We start from the raw sequence: 19207 nt of genomic DNA, 5'->3' as shown, positions 1-19207 counted from the left end.
ATTTGTTAATTTTTTCTTGTTTGCTAGTTAGTTTCCTAGTATTATTACTTCGAAATTTAATATAATTTAATTTCTGAATGCTGTTTAAAATCTCCATAAAATAAAATATATTAGGATAGACACTTGTAAATTCTTTATTCAGCTTTGAATGGAACGATTTGCAACAATTTGTAGTCCTATCGATATTTTTTTCAAATCTAGCCCAAATTTTCGGTGGAAAGATACTGTCTGACATTATGTAAGTATTATGAACGTAGTCAAAGAACTGATTGATCCAATTTTGGTCAGCAAGATTTTATGGCCATCAAATCATTATAAAAACAGTCTTCAACGTCTTCAGGTGATAATAAGGGCAGTCCAAAAAATAGTTTCAGAAGTTGCCGATTTCTGAAGTATTATCTATAAATTTATTGGAGACTAAATTGTTGAATTTTTCTGCACCTAGACTGACATAAATGGAATCTGTAATCTTTAACTGTGACTTGCTGTAGCTGTGAAGTTATGGCATTATGGATAGCTGTTTCAAAATCAACGAAAACCATGTCAACTGTTAGATATTTTGAGACCTTATTTAATTCAGGTATGTAACTTTCCGTAGTATTGCTCGGGAGTAGGCTGAATATGACAAGAACCATAGCTATTTGTACCTTGATAAAAATAGAAAATTGGTAAAATTGCTTAGGACAACTTTTGAATGTTCCATCGATAAATAACGTAGTGGCTTTCTTGGGTTGTTTTAAGTTCTGCGTGCATGTAAATTTAATTATATTGTCGACAGAATCGTTGTCATTATTAATAAAGTTTTCTCCGAGATTAGTTATTAACAAATATTCACTGACACTTTTATGCAGTTCTTCAGAATTAGAAGGTAACTTGGGAATTGTTCTTAATTTAGCAGCATTCAAATTTTTACGGACTCTGTTAATATCATTTTGAAGTAGTAACTCACTATGAATCTTGTAGTCTTGTTTGTTTGAAGCTATTCGTTGCGTATAATTTTAGATAGTTGCTCTGTAATAAGTTCGTCACATTTTTTTTTTAGTGAATTTATTAATTGTTGTCGCATAAGTGTACCATTGCCTTCTCTTTTGTGGTTATGTGTTAATATTTCTTTACATAAACAATCTTCGTTCAATTTAACGTATGCTTTGCATTTTCGTTTTGTATACATATCCACCTCTGTATGTTATCTGCTAGGTTCTTTTGAAATCCAAACTTGTAAGTGTCAATAATCAACAACTTAGTTCTCTTTTCACTAAACATAAACTCTATAATTACCGAAAATTAAATTTAAAAATTAAAATACGAAATATAAATAACAAATTTATATGATGTGTTATTCGAGACTTACACTATTCAAGACTGTACAGTATTCACTGCTCACTAGCATTATTGTCATTCGTACATAGAATATAGAAGATAAAGGTACCCTATTGATAGCGATAAAAGTAAATTATATACATTATGTACATATATTACATTATATCTCAATCTTTATTAATTGATCTGGGTATCACCGATAATTTGCTAAATTTCCAATACATAAATATTAAATATATTGCCATCTTATTGTATATACTTATTATACTATAGAGTACAGCCGTGAAGGTACATTTATATATTTTTATACTATTTAATTTATATTTTGTACCAATTATTAAAAATTAAAAAATACCTGTACACAAACGGGAACCAATTCGGTTACTCCCAACCAGTCATTGGATCTTCTTTCTTCAATAGTAGGTATTCATCATTAAACAGCTATACATACTCATGCATAGATGTACTAACTAATAAGTTGGTTACCCAAAGGTTCACTTTGACTTCCTTAATGTTATATAAAATTAAATGCAACTCATTTTATGAAATTATCAAGTTGTTCACCATTTTTAAAGTTATTTAATAGAAAAGTTAGAGAAATCATTCATACAACAATCAGCTGTTAAAATATCAAGATTTTGAAGACGTTTACTCATTGTCACAATCACTTTTTTTAGAAAAAATAAAGAGCAAGAACTAGGTTTTCATAAAAAAAATAAATAAATAAACTTGTGAGTTATCTAAATTCTGTGTTATTATGTTTGTAAGTTAAAATAAATATGCATTTTAATTGATATAATGATATGTATGAGTAATGAGTATAATAAAAGTATTTTAATGTCCAAATAAAAATAAATTAAATTAGGTTTTAGAACTTATAAGATGGAAATTGTACTAAATGTTCTATTAAATGAAGTTTGAAAAACTGTTTCAGAAATAGGAAATCATTTTTATCAATTTAATATGCAAGTCACATTCTTGGTAAGCTATAATAATACATCAATTTTGTGTTATTTATTTATGTTCTTTGTACAAATATTATTATAATTATCTAACTGCATGTATAAGCTATTATTACTGCATCATTTATGATAATGATAATGTGAAGTTTCTTTATGAGTAAGACGAGTAGGTACTAAAAATTATAGATTTTGGTAATAAAATTTAAATATATTTTTAACTAAAACATTAGAGATTCATAAATAGTAAAGGGTTAGGGTTAATAAGCAAACACAACAAATTTTGTAATAAAATTGAAAAAATATACACCAGTATATTTATAATATATTATTACACAAAAATACTAATTGTACAACATATAGGTATCTAATCAATAAAAATAAATTACTGAATTTATCATAGAAAAGTCAATATTTCAAAACATCATGTATTCATTAATATTTGTCATTTTATCATGTAAAAATTCCCCAAAAACACATTTATCAGGTTTTTTCTGATAATGCTTACTTAGAAGTTAGAACAGTCATTGATTTTATATTTCTACAAAACATATATTCTTTAGACACAACTTAAAAAAATAAAACACAAAATATTAAATTTAAAATTATTAACTATCTATTATTTTACATTAAGTCTACAACAAACACACAATCAATAAAATGGTAGTACAAAAATGAGTAAGTTTTTTATTTATTAAGTGTATATTGAGTAAATAATAAATATAAAATGATGAAAATTGTATTAGTTTTTTGGATGTTGATGAGTTTATTTTATTCAATTATCACTTATGGTATTTTAATGGTTCAACAATTTTTTAAAAATAATATTGTATAAACTTACAATTATAAAACATAATACACATTACACATGTATTATTTACAAAACATTTTAATTTTTAATAATATAAAACACAAGATAATTAAGTAATTAAATAGTTACCTTTTTAATATACCTTATTAAAAATAAAAATAGTTAACAGCTAGTAGACACTTTTCAACTTTCAAGTGTAGAATAATGTTTGTAGACGTCAATACTAGATAAACGTTTACCGTATTTAGGATCAAAAATGTTGAACGTAGAGTAGTACAAATCTTTAGACGACAATAATGGAGGAATTTTTTTTAATATTTTACGATGTTTATCAAATAATATTGGTGATTTAAATCTAAAATGTATGCGGTTTATCAGTACATTTTGTAATTTTTCGAAAGTGCTTTTTGTTGAATTAATGTGATTCGCCACATCTTTGATACACATTAAACAACACTTAATGGCTACATTTTCTGAAACCGACATATTATATGACGCTATTTTACTGTTTGGACACAGGGTACAACCTTTCGAAGACCGACTACCAGTTTTTATTCTATTTTTAGAAAGCAAGCCAAATGTTTTGAATCCTTCCGAAGTAGTCACGTACGTTTCGTTATTTTTCAACTCGTACACGTCCAATACACCATCCGCGATCATGCAACGTTCCATTTTTAATGTCTGTACACCTTTTAATTCTATCAACGGCGGGTTTTTGACTTGGAGGAGATTTAACTTTTTATTCTTCTTGACGGTTACTTTTGATTTAATTTGAGTTGGTTTACGAAGATAACTTACTTTTTCAATACTACTGTGAATTTTTTTTGGAAATATTTTATAATGGCTTAGCTGTTGTTTTTCGGCTAACAGACATTTCATTTTTTTTTCCATTATCATATTATCATTAGTTAAGGAAACTTCAACTTCACTATCGTCTGAATTGAAATCGGTCTCTTCGTCTGTCGATGTTTCGGACATGGAACTGTATTCATATCCACTCGCTTCGTCGTCGGTTGCATCACCAGACGAAAGCTTATCACTACACAATTGTTTTAATGGATCATCATCAAAATCTTCGGTTTCCGGATCATAATCTAAATCATCTGGCGAACCGCCCAACATCCATGGTTTGTCGTCCCATCGCAACCCGTTAAGATAAAACATTTCCATTTTATCTATATCTGATATAAAAATACTTGCCCACTGCACGTCAGTGAGAGCAGGACCTTCCCGCAGCATCGCGGGTGTCAGCGTATAATTTAAATGTAGATGGACCAATTCGAAAAACATATATATAACTTCTGCATCCATCGTCATTTTCCACGGGATATCGCCATCGAGACGGGCATTCAGCTGATTGTTGAGCAGAGTTTTCATTGCAATAACCATGCGTTTAGTTTCAAAAGTAGGAATGAAATTTTCCCAATAAAAATTGTGATACCTTCGGTCGTTTAATATGAAAAATTGTTTGCAATTATCAACTGTCAATTTTTTTTGATATTTGTATAGGTTGTTATTTATAATAAATGTTGTAAAAAGATGTATGTACAGAAAGTAATAATTATCAAGTTTTACACACAGGGCTCGAGGCACATGTTTTGGTTTTGAGAAATAGTAGCCTAAACAATTCACAACATCGGTTTTGGTAATAACGGTATCTTCAACTTTAACAAGAGGGTTCACCTTCTGCTCTAAACCATAATACCATAAGCTCTTTGCAGATTCAGAGATATTAAATTGATTGATTTCCGACACCCGCGTAAAAAGATATTGAAATGTATTGTCTCGATCTTCTAACAAAGCTTTTATAGTGAACTCAAATGCCGTGCTGTGCATTTTTAATTTCATAAAAAAAACTGACCACAATTCGTATTGTTCACCTAAAAATGGAACTAATTTACTTGCCGAATTTTTTACATAAGCCAAACTCGCCGCAGTCAATATTTTTTGGTTTTCAAAAGCAGCATATGATTTATACAATTTCAATATATTTATAAACTCGAGCTTTCGATTTTCATTTTTACCAAAATCGTTGAGTAAAATATTGGTTTCTAATTGTTTATACATATAATAAAATACCATTTTTGTCTTTTTACGATTTACATCTTCTTTATACTCGAACATATCACGCGTAGATTTTTGCCAATAATTGAAAACCAGTAATTCTAATTCACCTTCTAGTAAATCGTAATCCCTGTTTACTAATTGTTTTACATTGTCGGTTGATGTTTTGTTCTCGTCATGTAAATTACTCAATAAAAGACGGCAAACGATAATTTCCAATTCCAAAATATATTTATCCGGAATAGCACCATAACATAATCTATATTTCAACAAATCTTCTTCGGTATTTGATTCTAAATGAACCACATCCCAACATACATCACGATTAGCGGTGTAACGTTTAAGTGCATCGCCCAAATTGGATTTTACAAATTTGATGGTGTATTGGTGTTTTTTCTCGAATGATTTTAAAGCGTCATATAAATTCACCATACCCTTATCAGCAGTAATGTTGATATACCCTTCTTTAAGATTAAAAACTTCAAAATGTTTTGGTGTTTTAACTAATTTTTTATAAAACCGCGTCCGTTTTGGCTTATATAATGATTTAAATTTGCTTTTCAAATGTTTAATATAGTTCAATAAATCTAAATCTTCCGGCATATGTTTAGTGTCTATAATAGCCGTTGATTGGCATTTTTCAAAATTCTTAATAAAATATTTGCAATTTTTTGAAATATCGTCATTAAGATTAACGCTTTTCTCGCGAGTTGGAAGTCTGCCTAATTCCATTAGTTCTTTTTCAAGTTCTTCAAATATCTCATCGCTACAGTTATCGTTATTAAAACTAAGGCTATTTCTATCATCTATATTATCAATCACATTATTAGAAAGATCAAATTTGAGTTTTTTTTCACGACAACTAATGGAACTATTATTATTATTTGATATGCACTTGTTGTTTATTGATTTATTATGCGATGTTAAAACCGAAGGCGATGTCAACCGAATCAGTTTCTTCTCTTTTGGTATAAGTTCAATATCGTTGTCAGTTGACAAATATTTTTCTTTTTCTGTGATTCTCAATGACAATTTTCGTTTTGAAACTGGTGGTTTATCGGTACAATGCAGCATCTATTAACATAATAAAAAAACAATTTTGTTATATTAGATATAGAAAATAGAAAAAAATGTATGGTATCTACCAAATTATCCTGGCTGCTAACTGATTCTGTTACGCCAATAACTTCGTCATCTTTTTTCTTTTTGTCACATTTGTCGCTCGATTTTTCATTTTTTTTAGAGAGTCCCTAAAAAATGTCAAGTATATTAGTTAAAGATTAATGTTATTCAGAGAACGCTTCAATGAAAAAACTGCTTGGGACTAGTTTATATTCTCACATACAAATTCAATTATTTCTAAATTTGCTCTAATTTTATCTCAATTAAGCTATATATTATGAAGCATTCATATGGTACCTACATCTTCAACTATGTCTAATTCAAAGTATCAAGTAGGCAAAATATATTGGATAGCTTACTACAAACGAGGATCGCTCATAAAAATTTAACGAAAAAAAAATTTACACAAAATTTTTCTATTTTATTCCTTATATTTACGAAAACAGCAGGTATAAAAAGAGAACAAAAAGTATGAAAAAATATAACTACCTGCAAAAAAATGTACACAAACATTTAAAAACCCCATTTTATTTATTTAAAAGATAAGTGTTATTTAAATTACAAAAAAAAAAATAATAATTTTTTTTTGACCTATATTTGACATCTTTTCTCCCACCAACTTTTCAATTTCGAGAGAAATATTATTGGAACAAAGTCACTTTTAATACTGAATTTAGATGAGAATCAGTTAATCTAGATCTAGCGGGTGATTAATTACTGATCATTAATGAAAATAGGTGTTTACAATCTCACATTGATAAATAGGTATTCGTACTACTAAACATAAAAATAATTTTACATGCGAATTTACGAGTTTCTGTTTATCGTACTGGCACAAATTTGTAAAAATCACTTTATTGAATTTGTTTTTTAAATTTAAATTATTTTAAACCTCGATATTTTATAAATGTTAGGTTATTATAGCTTATATTTTATTTTATTTTAATTTTTTTTTGCCTATTAATATTGGCAGCCGTGGACCGTAAAAAAATGAGCTAAGGGCCGCATGTTTGACATGCCTGTAGTACATTATAAGTACATTTTTGTGTTATAAGCATGTTCAATCAGAGACAACATATGCCAAGGGAGTATAGCGTTCTCTCAAACTATGATTATTTTGGCAGTATCATTCAATATGTCGAACACCGTACATCAGAAAATGAACTTTTTTAATTTAAATATTTGTCCTAGGTACTACAAAAAAAAAATCCATCAAAAATGATCATTTTTTTACATGGCTCTGTTCATACGTATTAAACTTAGTATTACTTACAAAGTTTTCTTTATCCTGGAGCACGTAATTTAAATCATCAATGAATTTACTGAAATTGGGCTTCATCTGCATAACAAAAATTAAAATGTATAAATTAATAAACAATATATTATAATATTATATTAATATACAATTTTAGAAACTGGTGTTAGTGTGTTACATAAAAAAAAATTCAATACAAGTTAAACTTTTATTATATATTTATATTGTATTTTTTTTTTTTAATAATACATTAATACAAGGTAAATATATATATTATAATATACTATGATAAAAAATTGTAATTAGTATCATATTATTTAAATCATTCCTGACATAATATTGTAACGAAACAGCGTCACAGATGACACTAACACATAATCTAGCGGTGCCAGAGCAAGCCATTTGTGGGTTGTCGGCTCGGAAGCACCAACTGGTTGACACAAGAGGGAGTGCTGACGCGTTCCCGTATAAAATACCGTTAATTACTAACAATTTACCTCATTATCTATTTATTACCAATTAACAACATAACAAGATGTTCATAACGACATATCAAAACACCAGGCAACATACAAGAAACAACTCAAGCCATACATTTATAAGCCCCAATCGTACTGATAATGTGCAACATATTATATACGTAGTTACTAGCTAATAATCAATCTCAATCAGTATTTGGTGTAATGAAAAGATATTACTCGAAACCGACGTTAAGTCCATCATCAGTTCAGTACACACCAGCCAACAATCCAGAACGATACAATAGTGCTCGAACCTACTGTTATTTACACTATTTATAAGAAAGTCAAAAACTCGAAACCAACCAGTAATAGTCTATATTGTCTTAAGTTACCAACGCTCCCTGGACCCTGAGCTACGTAAAAGGGTAGCAATAGTGTACGTTCGATATACGACCTCCTCTACCCTAAACTCGTAATTATTATAATATAACTTACGTAAGAATGTGTCAACCAGCTGTAGAGATATAAGACATTTACCTTACCCAAATACTCAACAAGACAGACGGTAATTTGATTAATGATGACATTAATATGTGTACGTGTTTCAAAATCCTATAATATCTATTTCATATTTGTATCCATTCCATTTTAATTTTATTTTAATATTTTGAAATATATGTATACCGTGAAATAGTATTTAACAGTGGCGTATTTAGGATAATTTTTTAGGGGGGGGGGGGCAAAATAAAAAAATCTCTCAATATTACAATACAAGAAAATTTGAACGCAATGCTGTATTAGTTGATAGACACTGCCACACTGGTTCAAACTTGTATACAGTTATAAACTTATAAACCTAAAAATAATATTATAATATAGAATAATATAGCATAATATATAGCCCCTCGTTTGCTGCCACAATAAAAATGAAATATTGACCTTATAATATAGTTATTTTTGTACTAAGACTATTGACTATTTATCATTTTATATTATAATATTATTTTGAGGTTTATAAATGTAGAACTATACAAATTTGAACCAGTGTCTATCAACTAATACACCATTGCATTCAAATTTTCTTGTACTGTAACAGTGAGAGATTTTTGTATTGTTGATTACTTTTTTTGTGATTTTTGTATATTTTCTTATAATATATTTTTCGGCTAAAATACTGTTCGGACAAAATATTTTCGGACATTTTACGTGCTTTACATATCAATAACCTCATCTACTTGAATGTCCCTGTGCCTATGTATAGGTATTTAGCAAAACCAATCGGCAATCCAATCAAGCAATCTTGCCCCATATTCGACCGTAACCAAGTTTTTAATCTAAGTTGAAAAAGTAAAGCAAACGCAAAGAATAACAAAATAATAAAATTATAAGTGATATGTGGTCATATTATAACGCATAACATAACTTTGTTATATAATAAATAATCTTAGTAAACTGTCCAATGTAATCTAGTCCTAGTCATAATACGCAATACGCATAATAATAGACTTTTAAAGGGCTTACGTAAAATAGTAAAAGAAAAGTCTCAGGGGGGCAAATGCCCCTATTATCCCCCCCCCCATCAAATACACCACTGGCGTATTATAAATGTAAGTATTTTTTTTATAAAGCGTATTCATGATTCCTAGTGTAAAATAAAAGTTGACAAATTATTAACCGAGAAAACAAATCGTGTTAGATTTTGTTACAATATCAAATTACTTTATTCCAAAACCTAACCTAACCAGTCCGGCCCGGTCGATATATTCATCAACGAGAGGACAAATACGTTGTGATTTTTAGTGTACCTATTATAAACGTTTATTGTAAATTGTAATAGTGAACTATACACAAAATACATTATTTAAAAGGACGTCGCACTCGCATGTGTTGTTTCCATCTTACACAAGTATGACTTAGTACATTTTCGTTCCCCAGTTTCAATTGTGTGCTTTTAGTTTTGATACTAGAAATGACTGACCTATTATTAAACTGTTTGATAAGAATATTATCCGTGTTCTACTGTTCTCTCGTTGGTTTTTTAAAATGTTTTAATTTTGAAGTGAGTTATGAGAATTTTCAAATATTTAATATTTTTCATACTTATAACTCACTTAAAAATTAAAATATTGTAAAAAACCAACGAAAGAATACAGATAATAATATAATATTCTTACCCAAAAGTATAATAATAGATCAGTTCACTCTAATATTAAAACTAAAAGAACATTTTTGAAACTGATAAACGAAAATTTATTATGTCATATCGTGTATGAGATGGAGATAATACAATATGCTGTGCGATGTCCTCAACTTACAATTAATTACGAGGTTTGAGCGGTGTTACGACCTGACTTTAAATGTCCCTAATCGTCTGACGAGCTTTAGTCTCGGTCTCCCTTAGGTTAAGTTAGGATTTAGTTTTAGAATTTCTAATATACAATTAAACAATATACATTTTTTTATTACTACTAGCATTATTAAACATGCTCGGTTCTTAAATCATGACTATGGGACATGTGTTATATTATGCTCTATTTTGCAAATCAAACTACGTGTTTCCATTAGGTTTATAAACATTCTCTCATTTTTCTCATGATAACCTAACCTAAATGAATATACCAATTAATTTGTAAAATGTTGCAGTTATGTCTAAAAGTTTCAAATTGAAATACGATATAGCTTTGTTTATGTCAACGCCGCCACCCGCCTGTAGCATGTCATTGTAATCCTAATAATTTTTATTTAATTATTACCAGGCGCGTATACAGGGGGGGTCTAAGGGTTTAAACCACCTCCGAAATTTCAGGAAATAAGCTTTATTATTTATTAGTTTAGTTGAGATTACATAAGTACGAAAATGTACAACCAAACCCCCCCAAATATTTTTTTGTGTACGCTTATCACCGTCAGAGCTGATCAGCGCTTGATTATTATTTATTACGTACATATAAAATTAGTTAAACCTACTTATTTCATTATTTTATTTTCTATAGTGTAGTATCTCTTATTAATTTATCGCACGTGCTTTGTGTGATGCATGTCCGTAAACCGAGTTAATATTATTATTATTGCGGCTTTCATGATTTTATTTTTTATAATATACGACGGTCGACGATCGTATGTCCCATCCGGTTACAAGGTTAGGTGTCTCGTAAATTATTGATAATTTTAATATTATTCGGCGGTCGGGTAAAATGATTTTGGTTAGATAGTCTAGTGTTCATTCTGCATTGGGATGCAAAATGACCTTCGCGTTTGCACGTAAAACAACGCCTAACAATAAAACTTATGGTTTCTAAAATTTTAATTCATATTATAGTATTTCTTTCGGTATTACGATTTACGATAATAGTTCAGCGTGTTTTGATTATTATTTTGATCACGGTTAATATTAATTAATTGTTGTTGTTTCTATTATCAGACATATTATATTATATTATGTATAGTTACTTGATCTAAAAAATGTTTGTCCATTATTAGATTATATAATCATATGATATTCCACAATCCACAATCTTTATTCTGTCCTCGCAGGTTTGTATTAATAAATTTATATAAAACGTGTTGTCACACACACACACACTACATGATGTGTTGATTTGTAATATTAGTACGGGGTCCATAACAATTCATAAATACAAAATAATAATGATAAGTGCCGGCTTAAGAAAGTTAAGATAAAAAAAATACAAATATATGTTCCTACAACCTACAACCTACAAGTCTAAAATGTTATAATTTGTCATGTGTTTTAGTCATTTAAATTTGTTTCATTATATAATCTTCGTGGATTCAAGTCATTTTAATTATAGCTACTATATTTACAGCAACCGTAGTGTATATTCAGCAATGATAGTATGGTATAACGTATTTTATTGTAATAATAGATTTGATAATACTGATATAGGTGTAATATTGTAAAAATAATTTCATCAAGTTGTTATGATTTTACACAACAATTAGAATAACGTACGCAAAATAATTTTAATAAAAATTATATTTTATTATTGCTACGGCTAATGACAATGTATCGGTTCAAACGTAATATGACTGCCTGATCTCCCGTAGTGGGTTAGACGGCGACGCTTCGTGTCACAATAAAATCACTGTGTCAGCGGATTCTACGGTCGCGTCGTCGTAATGTACTAATGTCGTATAACACACTATTCCTGATTTTTTTAATAATTATCATGTAGAATTTAATATTGTATTATAATACATGACAAAGTATCTACACCGTATAATAAAACTGTAAATGAAATATGTAATAAACAATACAAATGCACTTTACTCGTCTATGTAGGTAGATTAAATTTCATATATAGACTCGTTATTTGTTAAATACGTAAGATAGGACCAAGGATTTTTGAAAAATTTAGGGGCAAAACTATTACACAAACCCATAATTATAGTAAAATAACGAATACGAAACTATAAACTTTGTCAAATAATATACAAAATATAGGTGTGTATAATGTATATAGTATATTTTATATATAATATATTTATATTATATACTATATACATATTATATATATTATTAATTATTATATAAAAATCCTAAGACACTGATATCGAAGCTTTTAAAATTGTTATTTTTATAATTAATAATTATGTGCAATTTAATCAGTTTATATATTTAGATATGGTAATATTATAATATGGTCAATATGGATTTGGGTATTTTACTCTAACATATTATTTATCATGTTGTAAATAATAGAGGTATAGTTAGAATATCACGATAATATTTTACAATTACTTAATTTTTTAATATTGTTAGGCAATATTAATGAAGTTTCGTCGGCGCAAAAAACAACCGAAAAAAAAAGTATGAGTTTTAGTAAATATTATATATATTGATCAACGAGTGAATGGAAGTCGAAAAAATAATGTACTCAGTAGTAAATAGGTACTAAATAGAATAATGTAATGTGCGTATAAAGTTTATATAAAATAGTGTGTATAACGAACAATGACATATATTACTATACTGCAGTTAATAGGTCATCAATGAGTTAGAATAGTTAGATTATCGTACTTAAAATTGTAATTTACAATCTACACAATCACCAACTTATACATTATTATTTATTTATTAATTTTCTCTATTTTTGTAAATTTAATAAAGTTTATAAATTATAAAATATTGATAAAAATTATGTATATAACAATCATGGTAATGCTTGTACTTTTGTAAAAATTGTCATCATTAAATGAAAAAAAATATATAATTGAATTATATTGTGATAAAATCTATTTTGTAAAAAAGAAAAAAAATTGTAATTAATGTAATTGAAAACTGTTAAAATTTAAAATTTTCTGCTTTCTGTATTATATTGAATAGAAACGATTTTACATTAAAAAATTATCACTGTAAATACTTGAAGTTTTCACCAAAAGTATTTCAAAATATTTTAGCTTTTATTGAGCTACGAAGATTCATATTTATAGACACCTGAAATTTTTAATTTTTCAGAGTTTTTTTTTTTTTTTTGAAGTTTTGGGTGCCCAGCAAAACTTGAAAATGTAATAAAAGATTTCTTATAAGTCGTTCTTATTGTAGTTAAAAAACAAATCAAAAATCGTTAGTCATAATTTTTTTTTTATAAGCGTTCAATTTAAAATTTTTACGATATATGTCAAAATTGCGAAAATTTACAAGTAATTTTGTAGTTGAAAATTCATAAAATTGTTTGTATTTATATCTAAGGTTAAAAAATGCAACACTAAGTTTTCCATGAATTTTTCTTCAAATAGCTTTAGAGAAAACTAAAAGTCATTAAATAGGAAAAATGTTATGAGCGTTTGAATTTTAAATTTTTACGAAATCGCGTAACGATAACGATTTATCCTTACAATGATTTTCAATATTTGTTATTTTTCAAAGTATAAGTCGTAGATACTTGAACAATTCATCAGTTATTGAGATTAGCATTTTATTTACATGATTTAATTTTTTAAATATTTCGCTTATTTTACTGCTTTTTATAGGTATTTTTAATATTCGTTTTTGTTAAGTTTTTTTTTTTATAAATATCGATAAATTTTTTTTGGCTGAGTCAAAATACTTGAAAATTTAAAATAATATTCCTCATAAGTTTTTCTTATAGTGATTCAAAAATTATAAGAATACATAGATAATTTATTTTATTAGCGTTTGAAGTTAATATATTGACAAAATTTAGTCAAAATCATGAATATTTGCAAATTATTTTGTGGGTATAATTCATAAAATTTTTTTTTATAAGTAGCTAAGAGTTGAAAATTTAATATAAGATTTTCCATAAGTTTGGCTTACAATAATTAAAAAACAACTTAAATTTTGGTGTATTCAGGCTATTAAAACATACAACACTGGAAATTATATCCTATAGGCTAACAAATCATCGCCGTTCAAAATCGTTTTTTGTATACAATGATACCTATCATTGGATTTAAGTTTAATACATCCATTTTATTGACCTTTATAGCAGAGGGTTACTCACTTGACCACATTTTTTTAAAATTTTTTTAACAAAATTAATCTTAAATTAATTTTTAGTAAAAATTGTTTATAGAAAAACAGTGACTCTGTTTTACATTTTACATTATACATATTAAGTAATTCAGTTATAATTTATAAAGTAATAAATATAATCATCTCTTAGTCATTATGATCTGCTATATTGTACTATAATGTCTAATACACACTGCATAGTAGTATGTAGAGTGAATAGTGATACCTACTACTGTATTTAGTATTTATATGATTATTATAATATAAAAGTATAAAACGATGGTCGATGATTAAATTGTATCATTATTTTTGTTGTCAATATATGGTTAAATATAGTAAATATACTGATCTATAGTTTGGTTATAATTACAACTTAAGATATTAATAAGTATTATGTCCCATGTGTTTAAGTTGATTTGTGGTCGAATTAAGGAGGAGTACTAAAAGGAGGCATTTTGATAAACAGTGGTATTTCAGAATTCAGAGTACCACCTAACTACAAAAAAGTTATTAGAGATTGGTTATCTTACTCACCGAAATTAAATAAAGCCTTTTGTTTGCCTTATATTCTTTTTGGTTCTGATAAAAATATTTTTTCAAGAATGTCTTGGCCAATTAATTATTCTTATGGCATCACAATCTCCTATTTTATCATCTCATCTATCTGTAGTCAAGTTTAAAGGGAAAAAAGCAATTTCATTACTTGGGAACTACAAAATCAGTTGATTGATTGTGTTAGTCAATCTATTACCTGCACTATTAATAAAGAAATATTTGAAGCATCATTTTTCAGTATTTCTATTGATTTGATTTTTGAAGTTTTTAGAACCTAACAAATTCCTTTTATAGTAAGATATGTTAATAGTACTGGGGATATTTTTGAAAGACTGCTTGCCCTCAAATCATTTGCGATTACAATAGAAAAGGTTCTGTTTAATATCTTTAAAAGTGTCATGAAAGAAAATTAACTCCAATGTAAAACTGCATTAGTGAGCTAGTCATATGACAAAGTTGGAAATATATCGGGTGAATATAAAAGGTTTGCAATCTCATATTAAATTGGAAAATAGTCACGTATTATTCATATGATACCATGTACAACAATTAAACTTAGTTGTAACATCTATAATTTCAAAAGGCAAAGATGTTATAGATATGTTAAGTAATCTTGAAAGTTTATATTCTTTTTATGGTCAAGTAAAAAACAAGTTTATATTTTTCGACAAAACACTATAAATTACATTCAAATAAACAGCTTCAATCTCTGAAACTTGTCACAACAACAAAGTGGATGTCCCATTCGGTAGCTTTGAAAACAATAATATTTAAGTTTGAGGCATTAATTCAAATTTTAGAAGAAATAATTGAAAAAGAAGGTTTAGCAGATGTGAAAGCTACAACGACAGCTAATGGTTTGATTAAAATATTTTTGTCTTTTCGATTTGTTTTAAAATTGTATTTGATATTGTCAATTCACTTAATAAAGTATTTCAAGAATCAGATATTGATCTCTTGACAGCAACAGACTTTATTTTCTCTGCATGCTATAATCTTAAAAAAATTAAGAGTGATAGTATATTTCAAACACTGTAAATAATGCCAAAGTTTTTATTAATACATCTGATAAAGAATTTGAAGAACTTAAATAAATGAGACCCATTAGAATACCTAAAAACACAATCAAAATGGATAGTATTCAAATTATCTTATTGTAAATCTGTTTTTTAAAATGAAAGTTGAAATATTTAATGTTATATTAGATACAACTCTAGAAAGTCAATTTAATGATGAATATATTGGTATTTTGAGGGATATTTCATTATTTTCAAAGAAAAGAATTGATTAAATAAATGTAATGTAAAATGTTAATAAGTTTCCAATAGATGGTTTTAATGTATTTTGTTCAATTTAAACAATTATTTCACAAGAAGATCTGAAAACAGAATATTTACAGTTTGTTAATATTTTCAAACAATTGAATAGGTAATAATATTGAATTGCCTCATGAATTTCTCAAACGTACAATTTGATGAAGATGGGAAATTGACATCGTCAAATGATGAAGAACTATTATCTATAAAAAGAAAATAGGAAATGCAAAATCCTAGTACCTAGTGTAAATCAGGTTTTTAAAGTTTTTGGTGCAGCAAACATAAATACAGTTTTTCCAAATCTTTAAATAGCGTTGAAAATAACTGTAACATGGCCAGTAAGTAGCATAAGTACAGAAAGGTCATTTTCACTTTTGAAATTACTTAAAACCAGACTGAGAATTAATACATTTCAAAACCAATTAGAAAATGTTTTAATAATGTCCTATGAAAATGATATTGAAGTTGACAAAAATGAAGTGTTACAAAAAATTTGCAACTAAAAGTAAAGTTCTTACTAAACTACTTAAACTGTAATTTTGTTCTTCAATAAAATGGTTTTATATAATTTTTAATTTTTAATTGCTGAAAAAGTTATTAGTTTTTATTTATTATTGTTACTTAAGTAGGTAAATTCATCATACTATATTGTTTGCACTAATTAAACTTACATTTAGTTTTATATTATTTTAAATATTTATTCTTTTTGTTTAATTTAATATTAAAATATCTTTTGCATATTTCAATATTTCGTTTAATACAATTAAATCTATTCCATGTATTCTTTAGCTTTTTTACCAAATTCATCCAAAGTACCCTGTTATAAGTACCACAAGTAAAATAAATAAAAAAACTCATTTAAATTGTATCTTAATATAATTAAGATATTAAGATTAAGATAAAAATAAATATTAGATTAATATTAGATATTAATATAAAATAAAATAAATAAATATTATATTAATATAAAATATTAATATTATAAATATTATATTAATACCTATTATATTAATATTAGATTAATATTAAGATATTAAGATTTTTATAATTATTTTAATTATTAAAAAAGTTAATAAGTAATAATCTATTTACATTTACTTGACATGTAAGACTTATTAAGAATATTTTGTACAATATGTAAGTATATTATTAAATATTTAAAATATTAAGAAATTAAAAATGTTCAGTGAGGTCACTCAAATGTTTTTGTTGTGCTCAGTTAAGGAAACGCCGCTAAATATTATTTTGAAGATAATTATTTTTGTTAGTGAGTGGATCTGGTTGGTGCAGAGCCGGATTAACATAGGTGCAAAAGGAGCTTTTGCTCCAGAGCGGCAAATTTGTTGGGGCGGCATATAACTTTTGTAATATTAATATTAAATACTGTGCACTTTTTTTTTCAATGTTAAATCGAGTAATATTATATTTTAAAATATAAAATTATAAGCTATGGCACTAAATAGTAAAATAATGTGTCAATAATATTATTATTAAGATGGACTAGCGCATAGTGTAGATAATCATTATTATAAATACATATATTATTTTAAGGACTTTTTGATAAGAAATACCTATTAAATATATATTGCTCCAGGGCGGCTCTGATCCTTAATCCGGCTCTGGGTTGGTGGGTGGGTGTATAAACTCAAAATAAAATTGTCATATGTGTTTAAAATCACATTGATGCCCTTGTATTATGCATAGACATATTTTATATATTTAAACTAATAAGTAAAGAGTATAGGTATCAATCATAGCCCATACCTAGGTTCTAAACATAAAAAAGAACTTGTTGAACTTGTTTATTATGTTACACATTATTTTTTTTTGGTGGAATGTTGATATTGTAGTTTACCTCATCAGAATTTAATTTATTTAACTTTAATTTATTTATTTTATTTTACAAATTAAGCAGGAATATCCGAATGAATGAATGAATGATGAGATGTGCAGAAAATTATTAGAATCCTACATTAACACTTTTATTGTGATTTTTGGGTTGTTTGTATATATATATTTTTTGATACAATATTATTTCGGTATATTTCTAATTACTGTTATAATTAAAAAATTTTGTCTTCAGAATGAAGATTAAAAAATAAAATAAAAATAATAAATTATTGGAGTATTTTCTTACCTTTGCTTTACAACTGTAATTACACTCAAGCGGATCTGATATTTTAATTATTCTACACTATAATACGATTTTATATTGATAAAACATTTTAAAAATATAGGTAACCATTTCTTCAATATCACACGATTAAAATAAAATAATTAGGTAAACCCGATACCTTGAGTCTATGAACGTCAAATGTTTAATTATTTTTTATACTTTAAAAAATACATAAAGAAGAATGTATTTCAAAAACACAAAGGTATAATATAACCAGTACAACTAATACAGGGACGAATTATGGATTGTGAACTTCAAAATTCGTGAATTATAATAGTGAAAATATGACACGTCATAAAGTCACGAAAAAAAGATATCAACTGTAAACGCCGTTAGCACAGCATCTTTCCAGCGTAGTAGCGTACACTGATAATAGTACTATACTACTATACTGAGTGCGCTGAGAAAGCGAAAGTCGGCGGCGACCTAAATCGGTTTTACTGCGCAACCCCACACGTCACTCTGCCGTAGGGAAACCGGTTTCGATAGCAGAGAGACGCGGGAGGATGCGCGAGCCGATTTGCACTCTTTCGGCGCACTCAGTACTGTTGTCTGTTATTATAAGCGTAAACCGAAATTTTTGCGTATCCCCTTCCGTTCCACAGCTAATACCACCACAACATTCGGCCAACTGTCACGCCGGATCGCAGAATTGTACCTCAGCCCAAA

The 19207-nt window shown here is 27.2% G+C and overlaps 1 protein-coding gene across 1 annotated transcript; it reads right to left on the bottom strand.

Moving 5' to 3' along the window:
* Positions 1-2560: 2560 nt before the first annotated feature.
* On the bottom strand, positions 2561-18926 carry LOC114126686 (uncharacterized). The gene is made up of 4 exons (XM_027990689.2): positions 18500-18926; positions 7550-7615; positions 6300-6404; positions 2561-6228 (listed from the first exon to the last, which is right to left on the bottom strand). Exons 2-4 carry the CDS (start codon positions 7613-7615, stop codon positions 3274-3276), a joined length of 3126 nt encoding a protein of 1041 aa, XP_027846490.2. The 5' UTR covers positions 18500-18926; the 3' UTR covers positions 2561-3273.
* Positions 18927-19207: the final 281 nt, after the last annotated feature.

Source organism: Aphis gossypii, chromosome 2, assembly GCF_020184175.1.
Source record: "Aphis gossypii isolate Hap1 chromosome 2, ASM2018417v2, whole genome shotgun sequence".
In the NCBI taxonomy this organism is placed as follows: Eukaryota; Metazoa; Arthropoda; class Insecta; order Hemiptera; family Aphididae; genus Aphis; species Aphis gossypii.
This window is presented reverse-complemented; position numbering and strand designations above follow the sequence as displayed.